The 18,380-nt window shown below is 37.5% G+C and overlaps 1 protein-coding gene across 3 annotated transcripts; it reads right to left on the bottom strand.

Annotated features, from left to right (window-relative positions):
• Positions 1-473: 473 nt before the first annotated feature.
• LOC131438390 (eukaryotic peptide chain release factor subunit 1) lies at positions 474-17,503 on the bottom strand. 3 transcript variants are annotated; one of them, XR_009230931.1, is made up of 9 exons: positions 17,343-17,503; positions 15,011-15,217; positions 9,238-9,637; positions 8,925-9,170; positions 8,707-8,862; positions 8,450-8,647; positions 4,949-5,096; positions 3,460-4,691; positions 474-646 (listed from the first exon to the last, which is right to left on the bottom strand). XR_009230931.1 is itself a non-coding variant. In XM_058608402.1 (8 exons), exons 2-8 carry the CDS (start codon positions 15,094-15,096, stop codon positions 564-566), a joined length of 1,317 nt encoding a protein of 438 aa, XP_058464385.1. In that variant the 5' UTR covers positions 15,097-15,217; positions 17,343-17,503; the 3' UTR covers positions 474-563. The 3 variants fall into 3 exon arrangements, 2 of the variants coding, with proteins under 2 accessions (XP_058464385.1, XP_058464386.1); XM_058608402.1 differs by lacking the exon at positions 3,460-4,691; XM_058608403.1 differs by lacking the exons at positions 3,460-4,691; positions 17,343-17,503 and adding an exon at positions 15,360-15,475.
• Positions 17,504-18,380: the final 877 nt, after the last annotated feature.

Below are 18,380 nucleotides of genomic sequence, written 5' to 3'. Positions count from 1 at the left end.
GTGAAGCACGTTTCAAAACGGAGCAGCGTATGTTTTGCCAGCGTACGGATACGAAGCGGTACCAACTAGGCAAATCTAGTAACGTTAAAAGTCTTTTCAAGAACGACCGTGCCGCACGGGATCGTGAATAAGTTACTAAGCATAAAGGTTAAAACAAAATTCGCTTGAAGGTTCGCGCTAAGTCAATTCAGAGTACGGTTCATTGGGCAAACAAAACGAGTCCTTGGTGTTCTCATAGTAAGTCTACGAATTGCAAAATCTGCTAATTGTTATGGTACTTAGTTGTATGCTGTTAGGCTGTCCGTTTCGGTCACTACACCAACAAACTACAAACTACTGGAAAACTCGTTCCGCGCTGACTACAAGGATCGCGGAGTTCCGATTTCGAATTGATTTGTTTTCTATTTTGCGTTTTTTTATGTTTTTCTTTTCAATCGGCTGCACGTACTAAGCGAAATAAAAGAGAAAGATGATACTTGGTTTCACCGCAACTTCTCTTATTATTCGTTTTTGTATATTTTCTAACCTGATGTATAACTGATATCTTCATAAAACATAAAAATTTAATAATCTTCTAAATCGAAACAATCGTTGTCCAATTCGTCTAGTTGCATACTTTGGAAATCTACCTTGTAGCGCAAAATACCTGCAAAAATAACAAGAAAACGAATCTTAGTATTGACACACAGTACGAGAAATGCTAAAACCGATTAAACAAAGTAGAGATTAAACATCAAATTAAGAAAAAAAGAAAGGATGAGCAACAATACATAGATATCAGATTATTTAGAAACGTGCTGAATTTACGAATTCAAAATGATTTCGGTAATACTACACCGTAATAGAAAATAAAATGAGGCCGATTTCAAATTGTGACACCATTATAAGACAATGATGTTCATTATTAGAAACATTATGGAGTTAGTTTTCAAAAAAGAAAATCAATAATTCAATCTATTCTAGACTAAAAAAAGAATTACCAACATTGTGCTACTGAAAAGCATTATGATTAATTCACAAGTGTTGTTCAGGTTTTACTACCTGTTTTCCAGAGAATTACACGCACGTAGCACGTCCACGTCGATGAAGAATGAACGCACTTCTCATGTATCAATGTTTCATATTACAAATAATCTTAGCTCCCCATCGCGTTTGTTAAAGCTCGAGTCATTTGATATCTGGACACACATTTAAGGAATTACGAATTTCGTCACGATTTGTTTTGTTTCAAAGAAGTTTTACGTGATGGAAGCGGCGAACCGAAAACAAAATTTTAGACTCCCATTTCGAAAAACCGATGTCGGTCGTCAAACGGTGAGATAACTACGTGTGTCTATGATGACATTTGAACAAACGAACGGCCTTTAGTGTTAGTAGCGGAATGTGAGGGTGCGAATTGGTTTGTATGTGATAACAATGCGCAATCATTTAAAAATCCTGGGGTGGAACTCTGCAATTTTGATATTTCCGAAATTGATTTCTTTTTATGCCAAAAATCTTAGAATTGCCTGAAATATCGAGATCTTGTGTATTTAGAAAAACGAAATTTTTGAAAAAAAATCGACTGGACTGGAAAATTTTTCAGATTTCCGAAAATGAAATTTTTTATGCCGAATATCTTAGAATTGCCTATAACGTCGAGATATCACGAGATGTCGTCGTTCCATGCAGTTTTAAGAGTTTTAATTTAATGTAAAATCTGTTTTAGGTTGCAGTTTTTCCGTTTATCATTTTTCAAAAAAAAAAAATTAAAATGTACGAGACAATTATAGTGCTCATTTGAAACCTTTATTCTGCTCAATTGGAGTGTTGATACGTTGTGACGTTTTAATTTTAGGAATTCTAATTTATATGATTTAAACTCTTCAAACTTTCCTTACTTATGACCGACTAGAAACCGTTTTAAATTAAATTTTATCGACCTGACAGCTATTGGATATATTGATATTACAAGGTTGACTAATTTTTGATGAAAAAATAATCAGATTTTTTATGGTAGCCTACATTAAAAAACTTAGTTGGGAAAAATTGTGCACAATAATTAACAACGCTTTTAAAGATAACTTTCGCACAACTATTTAAAAAAAGTTAGAACAGAAAAATGTATATGTAAAATGGCTCTTTAACCATCCTACTCACAAAAATTGAAAAATCTTCAGCAAAGTTTCGAAAAACCTTTATTATCAGTTATATATCAAACATTGAAAAACATATATCAGAAGTACCTTTTCGAGATAATCGAGTTTTCTACCAGTGTATACTTGCTCCATATAAACTATCTAGAACATTTCCGAAGACACCAAATTCATCCGACCGATTGGTTTCAAGATTTTCACCCGATTCTGAATTTCGTTAGAATCGGATTGTTTCGATCGAATACGAAATTTTGCATTCTACAGCTCGATCGAGTTCGAGTTTTCCATACAAAAGCATCACTCGATCGAATTACAGAGTGCAAATTTTCACATTCGATCGAAGTAATCCGATTCGATCGAAATACAGAATAGGGGTGAATAATGGATGATTTGTTTGAAACTCTTGACTAGCACAGAATTTTTTCAACACTCGAAAGCTCTTTTATTTCCATTGTTTTCTAAAAGTAGCGTCACTGAGAGCACAATAACTCACACACTATTGAGCCGAATGTCGTGGAATTTGGACAGAAGGATATCGCTATTAAACGCTAGACTGATTTTAGATTAAGAGGGGCCATCTGTCTGCCAGAAGGGGGACTTATTGATCGACGTGTTACAAGGACAATCAGAGTAACATCTTTTGAAGCATAACAATTTTGCTGTACTCATATTGCACAAAAAGTATTTGGAACGAGACAAATAATGACTTGGACATTTAGAAGTTCTGTGTACCACATGGGTAGCCAGTTTGTGCTAAGTGCATATAACAATTTGACTGGTGAAAAATGATGCCGCTAGCCAAAAAGGTAAATAGCACTAATTTTACGTCTGCAAAGCGGTTTAGGCTGGGGCCGCATTTTGGAACTCGAAATGAACGGTTTTTTTTTTTGTACTAGCGCTTGTACGAAAACATTTTTTTTCGAGTTAGTTGCAGAATGTTCAACGAAAAAGTAAGATATCACTGGATGATAAGATGGCTGTACTCACAACAATGCAATATTGGCTGTATCGACTCGACGGTCAGCTGAGAGTCTGTAATGAGCATACTTATGAAAAGGAAAAAAAGACGTTTTGAGGTATTGAAAAAAAGAACCATTTATGAGTCAACAAGAAAATATTTCCAAATATTCGATTGAACAAACTAATTTGTGATACAACTAACATAATTCAAAAATATGTTCCAACAGTAAATGTTACCAACGAGAAATCGCATTCAAAATTAAAAGCATCAACAAATGAGTGAAACTATTTGATGGTCACAAGTTCAAAGAGTTCACAAAACAAAATAAGTCAATGTTCAAATGTGATTCATTCAATCAATTACCTTCACTCTCAAAAACCCAACAGCGGCGCTGTGCGTGGTGCAGTTGTTCCTTTAATCTAAACGCAAGAATGTTATGGTAGGTCGTATTACAGTGCGTCATTGAGTCTGTTTTTTTTTTGTTCTGTATGGAGAGGGCGCTGATTTAGACCGAAAAATTATGAATAATATTACGCGTAAAATCTCAACTCTGTCACTTGACAACAATCTTGCAATCTACACATCCGTTGCGTAAGGCGATAAATATTTCTTGCAGTAACTATTTCTGTGCTTCTAGTGCTATAATTCCAAGATAGTCGTTATTCATAGCTGTGAAGTCGCCAACACAAGTCATTTTTGAGCTACTTTCCTTTGTATCGCGAATTACGTTTTCTCGTGAACACTATTTGTTTATTACCGATCGCCAGTTTACAGTTACTCATGCAAACCAACGCTATAAGTAGGTGATGGAAATCTTTTGTTATATGACTCACTAGTATACTAATAATTTTCCATTACTTATAGCGATGCCGTGTCATGCAATCGGTACGGCTGTACAAAAGACTGAATTGTTAATGTAAGGACTACTTTTTTCAATGATATATCACAATTAAAACGAGCCTCCTACGCCCATTCGTTAATGCTCTCGCTCATGTTAGGTATCTGTTTTTCGATTGGTGTTGCAGCAGCTTCGAGTAAACATTGAAGTCGGAGAATCAGAGCCTGAGAGATAGTAAAAACGAGTGGTTACAGAGGCCTGCATTACTAATATTTATACAAAACGGCTTGCCGGATTCGCCTTTTATCTAGATACACACGCTCACCACACAGGATCGGAACTGATTAGTTCAGTTTTTTCACCTCATCATTTTAACTATTCAATATTATATATATTATGTATGTGTTCGATTTCAATCCATTTCAGTTTCGACTTTGATTTGCTCTCGAGGGGGACCTGATGATAACGTTCCCTACTAAAAATGTTTACATTTGATTTCAATTTGTTATCTGTCCGTTTACTATTCGCAAAAATCGGCCTAGAACGCGGTTTTTTTTTATACGGAATTCGAAAAGTGAAAAGTAAGTTTTAGGTTGTCTGTACCGTTCGGTTGGTCGTCGAACAGTGCCCGGTTCATCTTTAAAATCATACTGCAGCAAAGGAGATACGTAATTGATTTAGTAATCGTCAAGGTCAACATCGTCCAGTGGCTCATCGGCCTGCAGAGACTGAAAGTCAACTTTGTAGCGGAGAATACCTGCAGTCCAGTTATCACAGCACACATTTTAACCCGCCCACCACCCACGCGGTTAGACATTGACGGTTGTTAGCAGTTCAAGATTTGAAAAAAGAGAGAATATAAACGGGAAAAAATGGATTGTGTTAGCAAAATTAGCGATACGTGCTCGCATCTTGTACGGCAATGAAACAACTGTGATTACTACTCTTGGATTGTCTAATAGACAAACGTCACAAGCTGGTATAATCCAATTATTCACAAGCAACCGAACTCACCTCCGATTCCACCGAAACCTCGCACAAACTGACTACCTTCCTGTGACTTGTCAGTTATAATTTCCAATGTAGCACCGAAGCTCTTGTAATTGTTGGCAAGCCATTCGAGAAGCGGTTGAGATTCAACCAGTTCCATCTCTACGCCACTCTGAAAATGAGAGATTGAAAACAGACGATTATGCGCTATGTACTTATTTACTTAGTTGTACTTAAATCAGTATATTTTGGTGTAGGCATTTTATACTCGCTCGAATTTAAATGTAATCTCATGGCATCCGTTTTTGGGATGTCGATGTTTGACATACATAACAAGTAATTTAGAGATACCAGTTGGGATAACGGTCGTTTGATATAAAGGTTATTTATCATAAATCACAAAGCCGCACGTGATGATTTTCTTTAAATTTTGACAAGTTGAACCGATATTATTGACGTGAATATGTTACTTTGCTAAGGAGCGCCTATTCGAAATTAGTCCAGTGAACGAGTGAGAGAGTGTGAGTAAAAAGGTAAATACATGATCAGTTTCATTCGTGCAGAATCCCGGTCCGCAATTCAAATCCGAATTCAGATCTTGAAACCAGATCAAGCTGGTCCAGAATTCAGGTTCGAATCCAGATTCAGAACTAGAGTCCAGATTTAAAATTCAGATCCAGAATCCAGGTCCAGATTCAGAATTTAGGCTCAAAATCTTGCTTCAGAAGTCATGCCCGGGTCCAGAATACAGTCCCTGAGGCCGGATCCTTCAGTTTCAGAATTTAAGGCAAGAATTCAGAACTCAGGTTCAGGCTTTGAAGCCAGTTCCAAAATCTAGAGTCAGATTCAGATTAGCAAATTCAAGAATCCAGCCCCAAAATACAGTCCCAGAAGCCAGATCAACTAACCTGATTTCTAATGCAGGTCTATAACTGACATCCGAAATTCATGCACAGAATCATAGTCTAAATTAAGAATTAAGATCTAAGCTTAAAATTCAGGTGTAAGTTCCGTATCTAGAACTCAGGCCTGAATCCCGATCCAGAGTTCAGGTCCAGAATCCAGGTACGTAACCCAGAATTCAAAAGCAGAAATGAGCTTTAGGTTCAGAATTCAGGTCCAGAATCTAAGCACAGAAACCAAAATTCACGTCCAGATTGAGAATTCAGATCCCGATTCAGATTCAGTTCAAGAACATAGGTCTGTCCAGCATCAAGTTTGAATCTCCCTCCAGCATGCCAGTCCAGAATACAATCCCAGAAGTCAAATCCGGAATTCAGATTTAGGTTTAGCTGTCAGGTCTAAAATCTAGATATAGGTCAAGATCCACAATTTAGGTTCAGATTCAAAGTTCAGGTCCAGAATTTTAATTCAGGCTTAGATTTCAGGCCAAGTTTCCAGGTCCAAAACCAAGGTCCAGAGTTCTAGTTCAAAAGCTCGCTTCAGAAGTCATGTCTGGGTCCAAAATACAGTCCCTGAGACCGGATCCATATTCAGATCCAGTTTAGTTCCAGAATTGAAGCCTAGAATCCTGAACTCAGCTTCAAGTTTTGAATTCAGTTTCAGAATCTAGAACCAGATTCAGAATTCAAATTTAGAATAGTAAATCTAAGAATCCAGGCCCAGAATAAGTCCCGGAAGTCAGATCCACTAATCAGATTCCGAATTCAGGTCCATAACTCAGGTCCGGAATTCAAGTCCAGAATCCTGATCTAAATCAATGATAGGCTCAGAATTTAGGTATAAAATCCGTATCCAGAATTCAGGCCTAGAATTCCGGTTCAGAATTCAGGTCCAGAATCCAGGTACTAAATACAGACTTCAAAAGCAGAAATTAGGTTCAGATTCAGAATTCATGTCCAAAACCTTATACGGGTCAAAAATTCAAGTCCAGAGCCAGGTCCATGTGAAAATTCCAGGTTTCGAATTTAGATCCAAGCCCAGAAATCGGATCCAGATCTATATTCTGGTCCAGAATCCGGTTTCGAATCCGTATCCAGAACTTAGGCATAAATGTAGAACTCAGATCCAGAATTTAGGTTCAGGTGCAGAATCCAGTTCCTGATTCAGAATTCAACGACGTAAACTTTTCTCTGCATGGCCCTTATCTATCGTTTGCCGATGGCGTTAAGATCCATTATTATAACCGAAGCCCAGGAGATGTAGCTTTTCTGCAACGAAAATTGCTAAGCTTCGCCGAATTCTGACAAATGTTCGAACATTACGCTCACAAAGAAAAAAGAACCATTTCATTTCGAATACTTTTTTGAAGGATCCCCGATAGCTAGAACAACGTGCGTTTAAGTTCTTATTTTTTTCCAAAAGCAACTGACATTCAAGTAACAAATCATCAACATTCTTTGTAAAGCTTCTCATAGGACTTGTAATGGGTATGGCTAAACATTTTAGAGACGAATATTCACCCCTACTCTGTATTTCGATCGAATGTAAAAATTTGCATTCTGAAATTCGATCGAGTGATGCTTTTGTATGGAAAACTCAAACTCGATCGAGATACAGAATGCAAAATTGCACATTCGAAATTTCGATCGTAACCCCGATTCTGTATTTCGTTTGAATCGGATTGTGTCGATCGAATACGAAATTTTGCATTCTGTAGCTCGATCGAATTCGAGTTTCACATATAAAAGCATCACTCGATCGAATTACAGAATGCAAATTGTGTATTTAAAATCTCTATACTATTCAACTGTTCGTTCAACCCTCGAGCACTGCTCAATCGTTTGGAATCCTCACTACCTGAATGGTCACGGGTTACTAATCGGTTTCGATACACTATAAGTTCGGCGAGGTGTTGCATGCGCTTGTAATAAGCGGATGTTCTGAATAATCAGGTTGACTGCCCCTCTTTGTTCCTCGAAATTAATACCAACGTCTGACTCGTGTTTTTCGCAACAGTGTATTTCCAAAGCAAAGGAGTAAATCTCAACAGCTCTTGCTCTGTAAATCAAATATGCTGAATTTGTTAAAAACACTGGTTATTTCTGAAATACTTTAGGACGAAATTGTGTTGTGGCATCGAAAGTAACGCCCATCTCAAATAAAATAGCCTTTGCAGACTGGAATCGTATTTAATTTTCACATCGCATTTAGTTTACTATGTTTGCAGGCCTCATTAGCCATACGATTCATGCTAATTTTCTAATTCTTGGTATGATCGTTCGAAATAATAATCCCAAAAGCATATAAGTCATTTAGCATGTACATAGTGGTAATGGGTAATTGAATGCTGTTTGAGTTTCATGATCCAACAATCATATGATATTGTATCTTGTTCCAATGAACTACCTGAACAGGTGTCTTATCTGGCTCTACTGTTAATATAGATCAAGAGGGTGATCATAACGTAATAGATAAGAAGATTGTCTTTTATGGAGCCTATTTGGGTACGATTTTCAATCCCAAACAGTGGAGCAGAAGGTTTTTCTGAGCCGGAAATCGAATGACCACTAGTTAAAAGCCTATTTCTTACTAAAAAAATAACAACAACCGATTAAGACTTACCTCTTTGTCGGTGAAGTGAGACTTGTCTTTCTCTTGTTCCGGGGTCAGGTGCAATACTGTAGTAGATGTCGCACTGACATGATTCTTCAGCACGTAACGTTGAATGTCCAAGTTCTCCCAGCAGATCAGAGTTTCGACTGAACCCAGTTCCAACGCCTTTAAGGTGTCCTCCACGCCGAAGCAGTACTTTCCGGTATCCTATGAATTGCGATGAATTACATACTATTCATGATAACAGAATGTCAAACGCTGATTACCTGTGAAATTTCGTCAAAGTATCGCCCGATCAGTTTCTTCTCTTGGATAAATTTAACATTCTGTAATGACTCCGCTGCTAACTCGATGGCTTGATTAAAACCATTCTCACCACCGTACGACACGTCCACCAGCTTGATAACTTTCGATTGCAATCGCTGTTTACAAATACAACAATTACTTTGACATCTAGACAAATCTTGTCAAAGAAAATACCCACCGGATCGAACATATCTGACTGACTAAGTTCCGTCTTGAAGTCGGCACTACCGGCTAGAATCAACCCGGCAATGTTTGGCTTGTCGTTGGTGATGAACAACTGGGTGGCCACTTCTGCCACCTTCCGGACGTAATTGTGACGCTTCTCCATACGAAGACGCGCGAAACGCAAAGCGGACTGACCACCTCGGCCGTGTTTCTTCGGTAAATCCACGGTAAATTTGTGCAGCACTTCACGTGTGTTGCCCTGCGGAAACCGTGTCGATTAGATACAGATTAAATATCAGTTTCATTTTTTTTTTTCAAAAACATACCTGAAGTGTACCGAACAGTGCGCCATTACCATCCATCACGATGAAACCGAACTTATTGTCGTCCGCTAGCAGTGCCGTCAGTGCTTCTGTGTGAAACTTATTATCGCAGAGATATAACGAGGTATTGATCGGTTTGAACGGTTCAAAGTCAATGTTGACTTTCTTCTCCTTGCCCTCTTCGGTCACGATCGTACCGCAGTAGATCACGAGTCCATTCGGAGGCACTTTGGTGTATAGTTTAAGCCGATGCTGGACCGAGGTAATGGCACCCAGTACGGACAGACGGTTCACGCGAGACTTGATGTTCGATGCAGTGCCGAACTCATCGGCCAACATCTTGCTAATCCGACTGATCTGATCCTTCGGTGGAATAATCAACGATATCATGCTAGTGCCATTGCTGGAGAAAAAAAAGTATTATTAAAATTACGAAAATAATAAAAATAATAATTTTATTAATACAAGTTTTTTGTGACAAATTCCTTGCTTCACTTTGTTTTCAACGTTGGTAATTCGTCGTTTAGTAATCAAAACTGGTGATAACTTTTTCGAAGAGTGTCTCGCAACATTCGAGATTCCGCATGGAAGCCATCTCGAACATTCAATATTTTTATTGTACTTCAACAGTGTCAAATTATCTCTGGAGGGTCTTCTATCGTTTGAAGATGATGTCAAGATCCGCAACTTCAAAAACTCAGCCTTCCTCCAACTTTTTGGATGAATCTTCGATAGGATAGATCGACTGGCGTCGGAGATCTTGACTTCAATCTCTATGAAAAAGTGACATGAAATCCCGTAGGCTAGGATTGAGGCACTTTACCGATGTCCCTTTAATGTTCACTTGTTCGTTCAAATTTCTAATTTAACTTTGTAGCTTAAAATCTTTGCGAACTCTTGAACGATTCTACGGAATTATGAAAGTCATAGGTAACTGATCGGTCCTGACACACTACAAGTGCAACGAAAATGACAACGCGCTTTGATAGCAGATACTATTGACTGAAAATTCAGGTACCTTCAACGATAGGGTTGACCGAAAATTCATTCGTTGCGCTTTACGGGAACTACCGTGGAGTAACCAGTCGAGCCATATGGAGAACGCTGTCAACTATTAAGAATCAAATACTTATCAGTTCGTTGACATACATCACAGATCAACCTGTATGCTTCAGAACGTGTTCTATGTCGATCTTTACTGTACACTGATTTGGGTAATACTAACTATGCTAACTATGCTTGATTTGGGCTATGATTCAACGCTTCAATGTGTACAGCGATGTGTTTGACTTCATTAAGACCTCGTTACGGTTTCATTGTTGATTGCTATATTAGTTTATTATCATATATTATTTAGCTTCAATTGACTTCGCAGCCAACTGGTAAGTGGACAGTACTGTTACACGGCTAATGGTACGATCCTGCGGATACTAAGAATCGTTCCAAGGACTCGAACATACGACTTCTGGGTTGTTTAACCAGCGTCTTATATCAGGTGTGCTAGTTCATTTTGAGTGATGTTTTTCATTTTTCATAAGTAGTGAAGTGCAACTTAGCAAGTGCGTGAGACTTCGACGAAAGTAAATGATAGACTGGAGTCCTTCACAAGCTGATAAGGTGTTCCTCAAGGAAGTACGCTAGGACCACTTATTTTTCGTGGTTTGTGAAAATCGAAGAATTTAAAGTAAAACCGCCTGGTTTGAAATATAACAGTGGATTGATTGATTATTGAAAATAACAAAATTTTAGCGACGCGTTATTACAGACTACTACCACACTCCCCCCTAATCCGCGACGCCTATAAGCTCAACTTTTTTGTTTTGTGTTGGAATTGCCTTTGTCCATTATCTGGCTGCACTGTTGTTGGTACATAACTCAATTTGATTAATCCTTGGCTCAACACATCATGGATAAAGTAATACTTTATACTAACATGTTTCGTTATTGGATTGTACGATTCGTTATTTGCGATGCTGATTACAGTTTGTTTGTCCCATTTTTTAATAATTCGTATCATTGGTTAAACTCTCCTAGATTACAAATAGATTCAATGACCGCATCAATCTTGTTTACCGTTGATCTAAAACCCAGCAGCAGATCTAATGCGACCTATCAATTGGGGTAAAACGGTCGAATAACCGATTCGTACGGGCTTTATACGTGATAACAATCGATTTTATTCAACCTTAATCACTCTCCTTTCGGAAAGCGAAAAAAAATTTTACATATTGTACGACAAAAACGGGGTATATTGAGAATACTATAACAAGGAAAAATGAGTTAAAACGGTACGAGTTTCCTGCTGACATTAAAAGTATATACGAAGTATAACGATAAGAAATTCTCTACCCTGTCTTCTACAAGTGCTTCGGTTTTATGTTATATAGTTAAACTTGAATACAACCCAGTACAAAAAGGGAAATTGGGGTAAAATGAACATGATAGTGTTTCGTGCGGTCGTTACCGTTACCGTTGTTACCGTCCGGAGCAGAAAACTCTTGGTTTCATGTCGAGAAAGAAAATTTTGCTCAACGTTTCTTGCTGTCTGTCATTCAGCTCATGAGAAATCAATTTTCCCACCTATTAAATCTTTCCTATAACGAGTAGACGCTCGATATTTGCTTGGCAACTAATGTTTAATGTTCCGCCATTTGTTTTTCACTTTGACTATTGTTGTTGTTCAACAATCCTTGCAATTCGACATTTTCAATTTTTGATGTAGAACACATCTTTGTTTTCTATATAGGGGTGCAAATTAGAAATTCAAGGGTAAATACAAGTAGAAATGTGATCAGTATTTGAACACTTACAGCTCAGCTAGTTTAGTTTCAATTAGTAATATTATTTCACCAATTGATTGGAAATATTTCTACGTATTGATTTGAATGTTCATAGCCATGTATTTTCAATTATATAGGGTAAGGGCTCCCTATTTCATCTCATTTGTAAGGACGTCGCCTTCAAACCCCGATTTAGCCACTAAAATCACTGTAACTATTTCATATTACTGCTTCATTCGCCTTGCTCCACGTTGAAAATTGATTCACATTCCTTGAAAATTCAACTAATATTTATAAAACAGCTAAAAACACTAATGATGTTTTCACTACTCTGCTCCTAATTTCATCTCAATGGATTTTTATCCATCCTATCATTGATCTTTTATTCATCCTATAAATTAGCAATGGCGACAGCAATCAAAACAAAATATTGCACTATTACACTCTCACCCGCATTCGCATGGCTGCCAGATGGCTGACTAAACGCTGTCAGGTGGAAAAATATGGCTTGCAGACATTCTGGTGACCGACTGCCTTACCGCTGGCACATATACAACTCAAACGATACAACCGTACCCACCAGGATTTTTCCACATTATTATTATTGGTAAAAAATTTACTCGTTGAATTATCTAATTATTGGGGCAATGACTTACGGAGATCTAAAGAACTATCTTTTAACAGCATTTTATTAGTGAAAACAGAAAGAACAGATATAGACTTTCTATGCAAAGTACCTGGCATCTCTGTGCAAGGCCGATGAAACACACACACACACACTTCACAGCGTTATGTTGGCGTATAGCGGAATGAAACCAGTGCTACTAGATTTGCCACATTGGTTATTTCATTAGTATTTAACGCGTTCTTTCTGGTAATATTCGAAGCATAAACAGTTTTATTGAAATATTAATATCAATGATATAATTAAACTAATGTCACGGATACCAAAAACATACTTTTTGATGATAATTTGAAGAAGATAAACAATTTTTGTTTTGTAACATTATGAGATAACTTGGCAACTTTACGAACCCAAATGAGATGAAAACAAAGCGCAATCAAGTGAACGAAGTGAAAAACTTTCATCTCATAATTTTGAAGACTTTTATTGCTTGTCGGGTAAATTTTGAAGTTTTTAATCGTTAACTAAACAAGTGGCAAGTGAACATAACTAATTATGAAGACATCCAGCATTCAATAGTAGTGTAATTGTGCGAAATAGTGATCATGTTTTGAGACGAATCGATTAGTAGATATTCAGAAACATGACGAACTGTAAATCTTGAGACGAAAGTGTGTCCTAAATTGAAAAGTGAGTTTATTTTATATGAAAAAAACGATCACCGAAGAATTTAAAACCATTTCTTTCAATAGGAAAGTGTGACAATAGCTTTTCAAATCATTTTAAAACATTTCACAGTTTGCTTCCGGTAGGTTGTAAAATATTATTCATGTTCAAAGTTATGAGGTGAAGGGATGAGATGGAAATAGGAGCTCAGATGAAATAGGGAGCCGTTGCCCTATCATTGAAATGTTGCTTAATAGCTAGCAGTGTTTTATTTTGTTTGCTCAAAATCTCCGGCATACCGGATTTCTTTACCGTAGACGAAGGTTTTGGAAGGAGTAAGCGATATACCAATGGGAAAGCATCGCTCTAATTGGTCAATCGATGCAAAAGCGAAGCTGTTGGAAGCACGCGAATCTATAAATATGAGCGAATATATAGTTAACGTTTCAGTCCTACGTATTGCATTCTAGAGCTAGGTTGTTGCTAGACAGAAAACGATATAAAACGATTTGAAGCTTTCAATGGTATGCTCTGATTTTGTGTCATGCGAGTTCGGATGAAATTCAATGTTATGTCGTTTTCGCCTAATAAGTTCGCAAATACCCCAGGATAAATTTTGAGTGCTTAAGAATATTCCCTAAATCATATAAGATAAACTCGATTAATATTGAGAAAAAAGTTTATCGCTTCAACAGAAATCGCAGAACGGTAGTAATGGCTGATCCTTATAGTTTTTTGGGTTGACCTGTGCGTTCTGTCCTTCACACTAAAACCGCCACTTTTCGATAAGCTAACTTTAATAAATGTACATTTTGGAAACAAAAATCTCGCACTAACATTGACTACAAGGAAATACTTTCATTAGTCAAGTACTCAACGTAAACAAAGGAAAGTGGATCCAAAGATGCTAACATGTTAGCCGATATAGTCGGTACAGGACATGGGTCCTCTTGTGCCACTTAGTAATCAAGGACGACACAAAGAAAACCCCATCCCAGAGGGGTGGCAATTCCGACGATGTTCGAAGGCAGAGAGGAAAGCTGAATGGAAAAGAACTATTGCAGGGACCGACAGCGTCTGGCGCGCTCTTTCTACGTCAAAAATAGGTGAGATGGGTTACATTGCATGTGGAGACAACGTAAACGGAAAAATCATTACCATCATCATCGTCACTGCACCACGAGGATTATTCTTTGCTCTCAAGTACTGTACTATACGTGGGAAGAAAGGAAGCCGACGGGGCTTGAACAAGTTAAGTAAAAACAACGCTCAGTGATGCTGTCTGTTTTTTGAGAAACTGCGTTCATCTCAATTTGCACTATTCTCTCCCGTTTTCAAGGCAATCGAGAAGACGTGACGAATGATTGTCGCACTTGTCTGATATTTTTTTAGCGAAAAAAAAATCTCCCTTTCTCGTGAATTGGTACAAAGTACACGGAATGTAATCTTTAGCCAACCTGCATTATAATCAAATGAGTACAGACTGTACATACGAGTTCAACACCAATTCAGGTGACCTGCATAAGAAACTCTCTTCGTCTGTCCTTAAAACGCTTATTCTCTCCTCATGTTATACTTTTTCCCTTGTTCCAAGGTTCTAATGCACTAATGCTGTTCACAGAATATTCTAATCGAACTGATTTTACTATCTTTCAAATTAATCATTCCAGAATAGTTTAATCAAAAAAATAGCACTGTTACTTACCCTCGAGCCATTTCCAAGCTCTTGATTAGTTTTTTGATCTTCCAGATCTCAACATTTCGATCGGCAGAAGTTTCCTCGAACGACATCTTGCTGGTGTAGATTTCGCTTACTTGTGGCGGTTACTCCTCAGTGTCCTGCTGCTGGCGGGGTTGAAAGAATCCCTTATTCAACACTACTTATGCTGACCTCCTTACTTTCTCTGACGTTCTGAACGTCAGCAATGACGGAGACCACGTTCCACGAAAAACAGGGAGCCGAGAACGAAACAACAAATGGCACAATTAAACAAATTACAATGAAATCATTGTTCCGAATGTCAGTTTGATCGAAATTCACTGATTAAACGCACAATAACTCGGTGCTGTGAGCTTTAAAACTAAAAAAATGGAATTCGTGGCAAAAATGGCGATCCGACTGAGCCACATACAGCGCAACACAGCACTCTCTGCTGCCAACTTTTCGTTTATTTTCTTATTACACCTCTCGCCAACCTGATGGTTAGCATCCGAGGGGTGTCCAAACAGTATACAGTCCATACTGTAAAATATCTAACTTTTCAAATTTTGAAGAGCGGTGCAGGTTGGATCTTTTACATACAGGGATGTTCTACTGGCAATCATATTAATATTAATCACCAAATTAATTTAATTGGAATCAACGAAGTAATATCCCAGAAAAATTAGTTCTATATACTGCTCTTATATCGACACTATCCATTTACATTTTATCCAATGCATCGATCAGAGATAGTAGATCTCACTCTAACTGATGGTTTTAGTATAGCTTATGCTAAACAACCGTTATGTCATTTTTTTGCCAAACGATTTTATGCTACCGTGGGCAAAACGGGATGTATCCGAATGGTGGAGCTGAGATGAATGAGTACGGTTACCCTGATTGTTTTGTTGCTTTTGATTGTAGTTTAGTATTTCACAGTGCAAGTAAATTTGTACTTCATTTGGTTAGAAAAACAATGAACCTTTTCTGATAATCAATGCGTTGCCATGGAAGTTTTCTAACTCGATTTTTACTTGCACATTACCAGAAACTGTAAAGATTTAATTTTATTACCTCAATTCTCCCAAAAATTATCATTTTGCGATTATTTGATATTGTATAATAATTTAAACATTTACAATACTAAACAAACATTTACAATACTAAACAAACCTACACGCCCTTCGTTCCAACTATTAATGAATTGCAATTTACGCTAGCTCTCAGAATGCTACCATACTATTTTCTCTGCTCTCAAGTTGACAGTTCTCTCCTCTGTTTCACTCAATTTCTCTCGAGCACGTTTCACTACTGCCGATAGAGAAAAGAAGTCACTCAATTGCAGTAGACATCACAACACCAATATACACAATTACTTTTCAACATATGATGTGAAAGTTGTGCACATCGGAATAATATGAATGAAATTTCACCAGACTGCCTTCTGACACAGGTAACTCGTGTAACATTTTGCTCCTATACGACATAGCTATAGAAACATGTTAAACATTTTGCCTTTTATGTGATTAATAATGAAGAATGAAGCTAGCGAAAGCCAGATACTGTTGGTTTGAATAGTATCGTAATATAGATTGAAAAACCAAGCATAACACAAACGAAACAACTAAATCCTCGTTTAAACAATTTCAGATTCAAATACGAACCAACACAACTATATAAAACAACAAAGGCTCTCATTTTAAAAATAAAGTAATATTTTAAGAACTTTTGTTCGATTATTTCTTCCGACTTTATAACTGAAACCAGTCAGTATTAACCGCAGAATACCTTTTATCCAATTATTTGTCTATATTGAGTTATATCAAAACCGACGAATCTAACTGGATATAATAAGTGGATAGCGATTACGAGATTTGCGTATACAGAAAATTTCACTTTGTTTGCATTTGTGATCACAACTTTAGCAAGCTGTGACCAAACTTGCGCTTCAATGTTCTAATTAACACCTCAAAACTTGTAGATTGATTCTGAAGTAATTGCCTTTGGCTGCAGTAATCCGGATATATCCAGCTACACAGCAGGATTACGGAATCTCTCGTGCTCTCTTCAAGCACGAATTCAGACGATGACAGATTTATCAGTCTGTTTCGCTCACACTGCGCGCATCTAGTCGTGTCAATACTACAGTACTCCGTTTCCAATCCATGGGCTAGCCCATACAACCGAACGTCAGAGCGAAAGAGGCAACTTTCATGAACCGACTTCTGCCAACCAATCATTGAGCAATCATGAACAAGAAGATAAAGAACACTCGAAAGCCACCGTATTGCACATTTAATTTCCCTAATTCCTTCATTGTACTCTGAACTCTTACGTTTCACTTGCGGACACTTGATATACAGCACTGATTAATTTAGTACGTTTTTCTTCGATTTTTGAACGATTTTATCAAATACATCAGGCTTAACGGGCGCGGATACACACGGTCAAGAACTTGCTCGGCATGTGCCAAAATGTGAAAAGGAATGATGGTAGCAACGCCAGGGTCAAACTCGAACTGCACTGGCGATCAGCGTTGCCAGGTTGCCAGATTTGTCTGGCAAATGCCAGATTTTCCTCGTTTCGCCAGACACTCAAACTAACCAGATCTTTTGCCAGATTTTCCAAATTTTCCCAGACTATCCATTTGTTCTTAGATTTAGTCAGATCTTACTAGATCTTTACGGTTTTGGCCTCTATACGATAGATGGGGAGACCTTTTTTTTGCTCACTGAAAATGAAGCCCGGCAAAAATTTCCTTGTATCTAGTAGACCCAGACAAATCCAGATAAATTTTTGAATTTTGACAGATTTTTGAAAAAATAACCTGGCAACTCTGCTGGCGATGGCAGCCACGAATATGATCTAATGAAATCGTCCCACTTTGTCAGATACCTACACTGCTAAAAATCAACACTTTTCAGCTGTTTTTCAAAGAACGGCGAATCTAACATTAACAGAAAATGGAGAAAATCATCGATGAACAAGTCGAGGAATGTTTCGACTTTGATTTCAAATCGTGTTTAGGAATTATCGTATATTCTCAGATCAATTTGTTAATTTGGATATTAGTTTATCTTCAAAAGGCATGCAAATGTTACCACTTTCCTTATATATCTAAAGAATATATCAACATAAAAAGAGTTTCGCCCTTTTACGATTTGTTTACTTTTATGCATCCTGTGTGAGTTATAAAGATGCGCCATGAAATTCGGTGGTTTTCGCGACTAAGACAAATCGGCGAGTAATTTTATTGTCTCCTTTACTAATTCCAGTAGTAAAAGGTTCGAAAACCATCTAAAATAAAGAAAAAAAACCCTTCTTAATCCACCTAGTGGTGTGATAATGCCTTTCTCTTCTTTCATAACAGTCT

The sequence above is a fragment of the Malaya genurostris genome, chromosome 3 (assembly GCF_030247185.1).
Source record: "Malaya genurostris strain Urasoe2022 chromosome 3, Malgen_1.1, whole genome shotgun sequence".
NCBI lineage: Eukaryota > Metazoa > Arthropoda > Insecta > Diptera > Culicidae > Malaya > Malaya genurostris.
The sequence above is the reverse complement of the archived record's forward strand: the minus strand, read 5'-3'. Positions and strand labels throughout refer to the sequence as shown.

Coding starts and splice junctions, on each gene's coding strand:
- LOC131438390 (XM_058608402.1), bottom strand. CDS start 15,096: ATGTCGTTCGAGGAAACTTCTGCCGATCGAAATGTTGAGATCTGGAAG. Junction 8,863..8,924: donor AGTCAGATATGTTCGATCCG/GTGGGTATTTTC, acceptor ATTTGTAAACAG/CGATTGCAATCGAAAGTTAT. Junction 8,648..8,706: donor ACTTTGACGAAATTTCACAG/GTAATCAGCGTT, acceptor CGCAATTCATAG/GATACCGGAAAGTACTGCTT.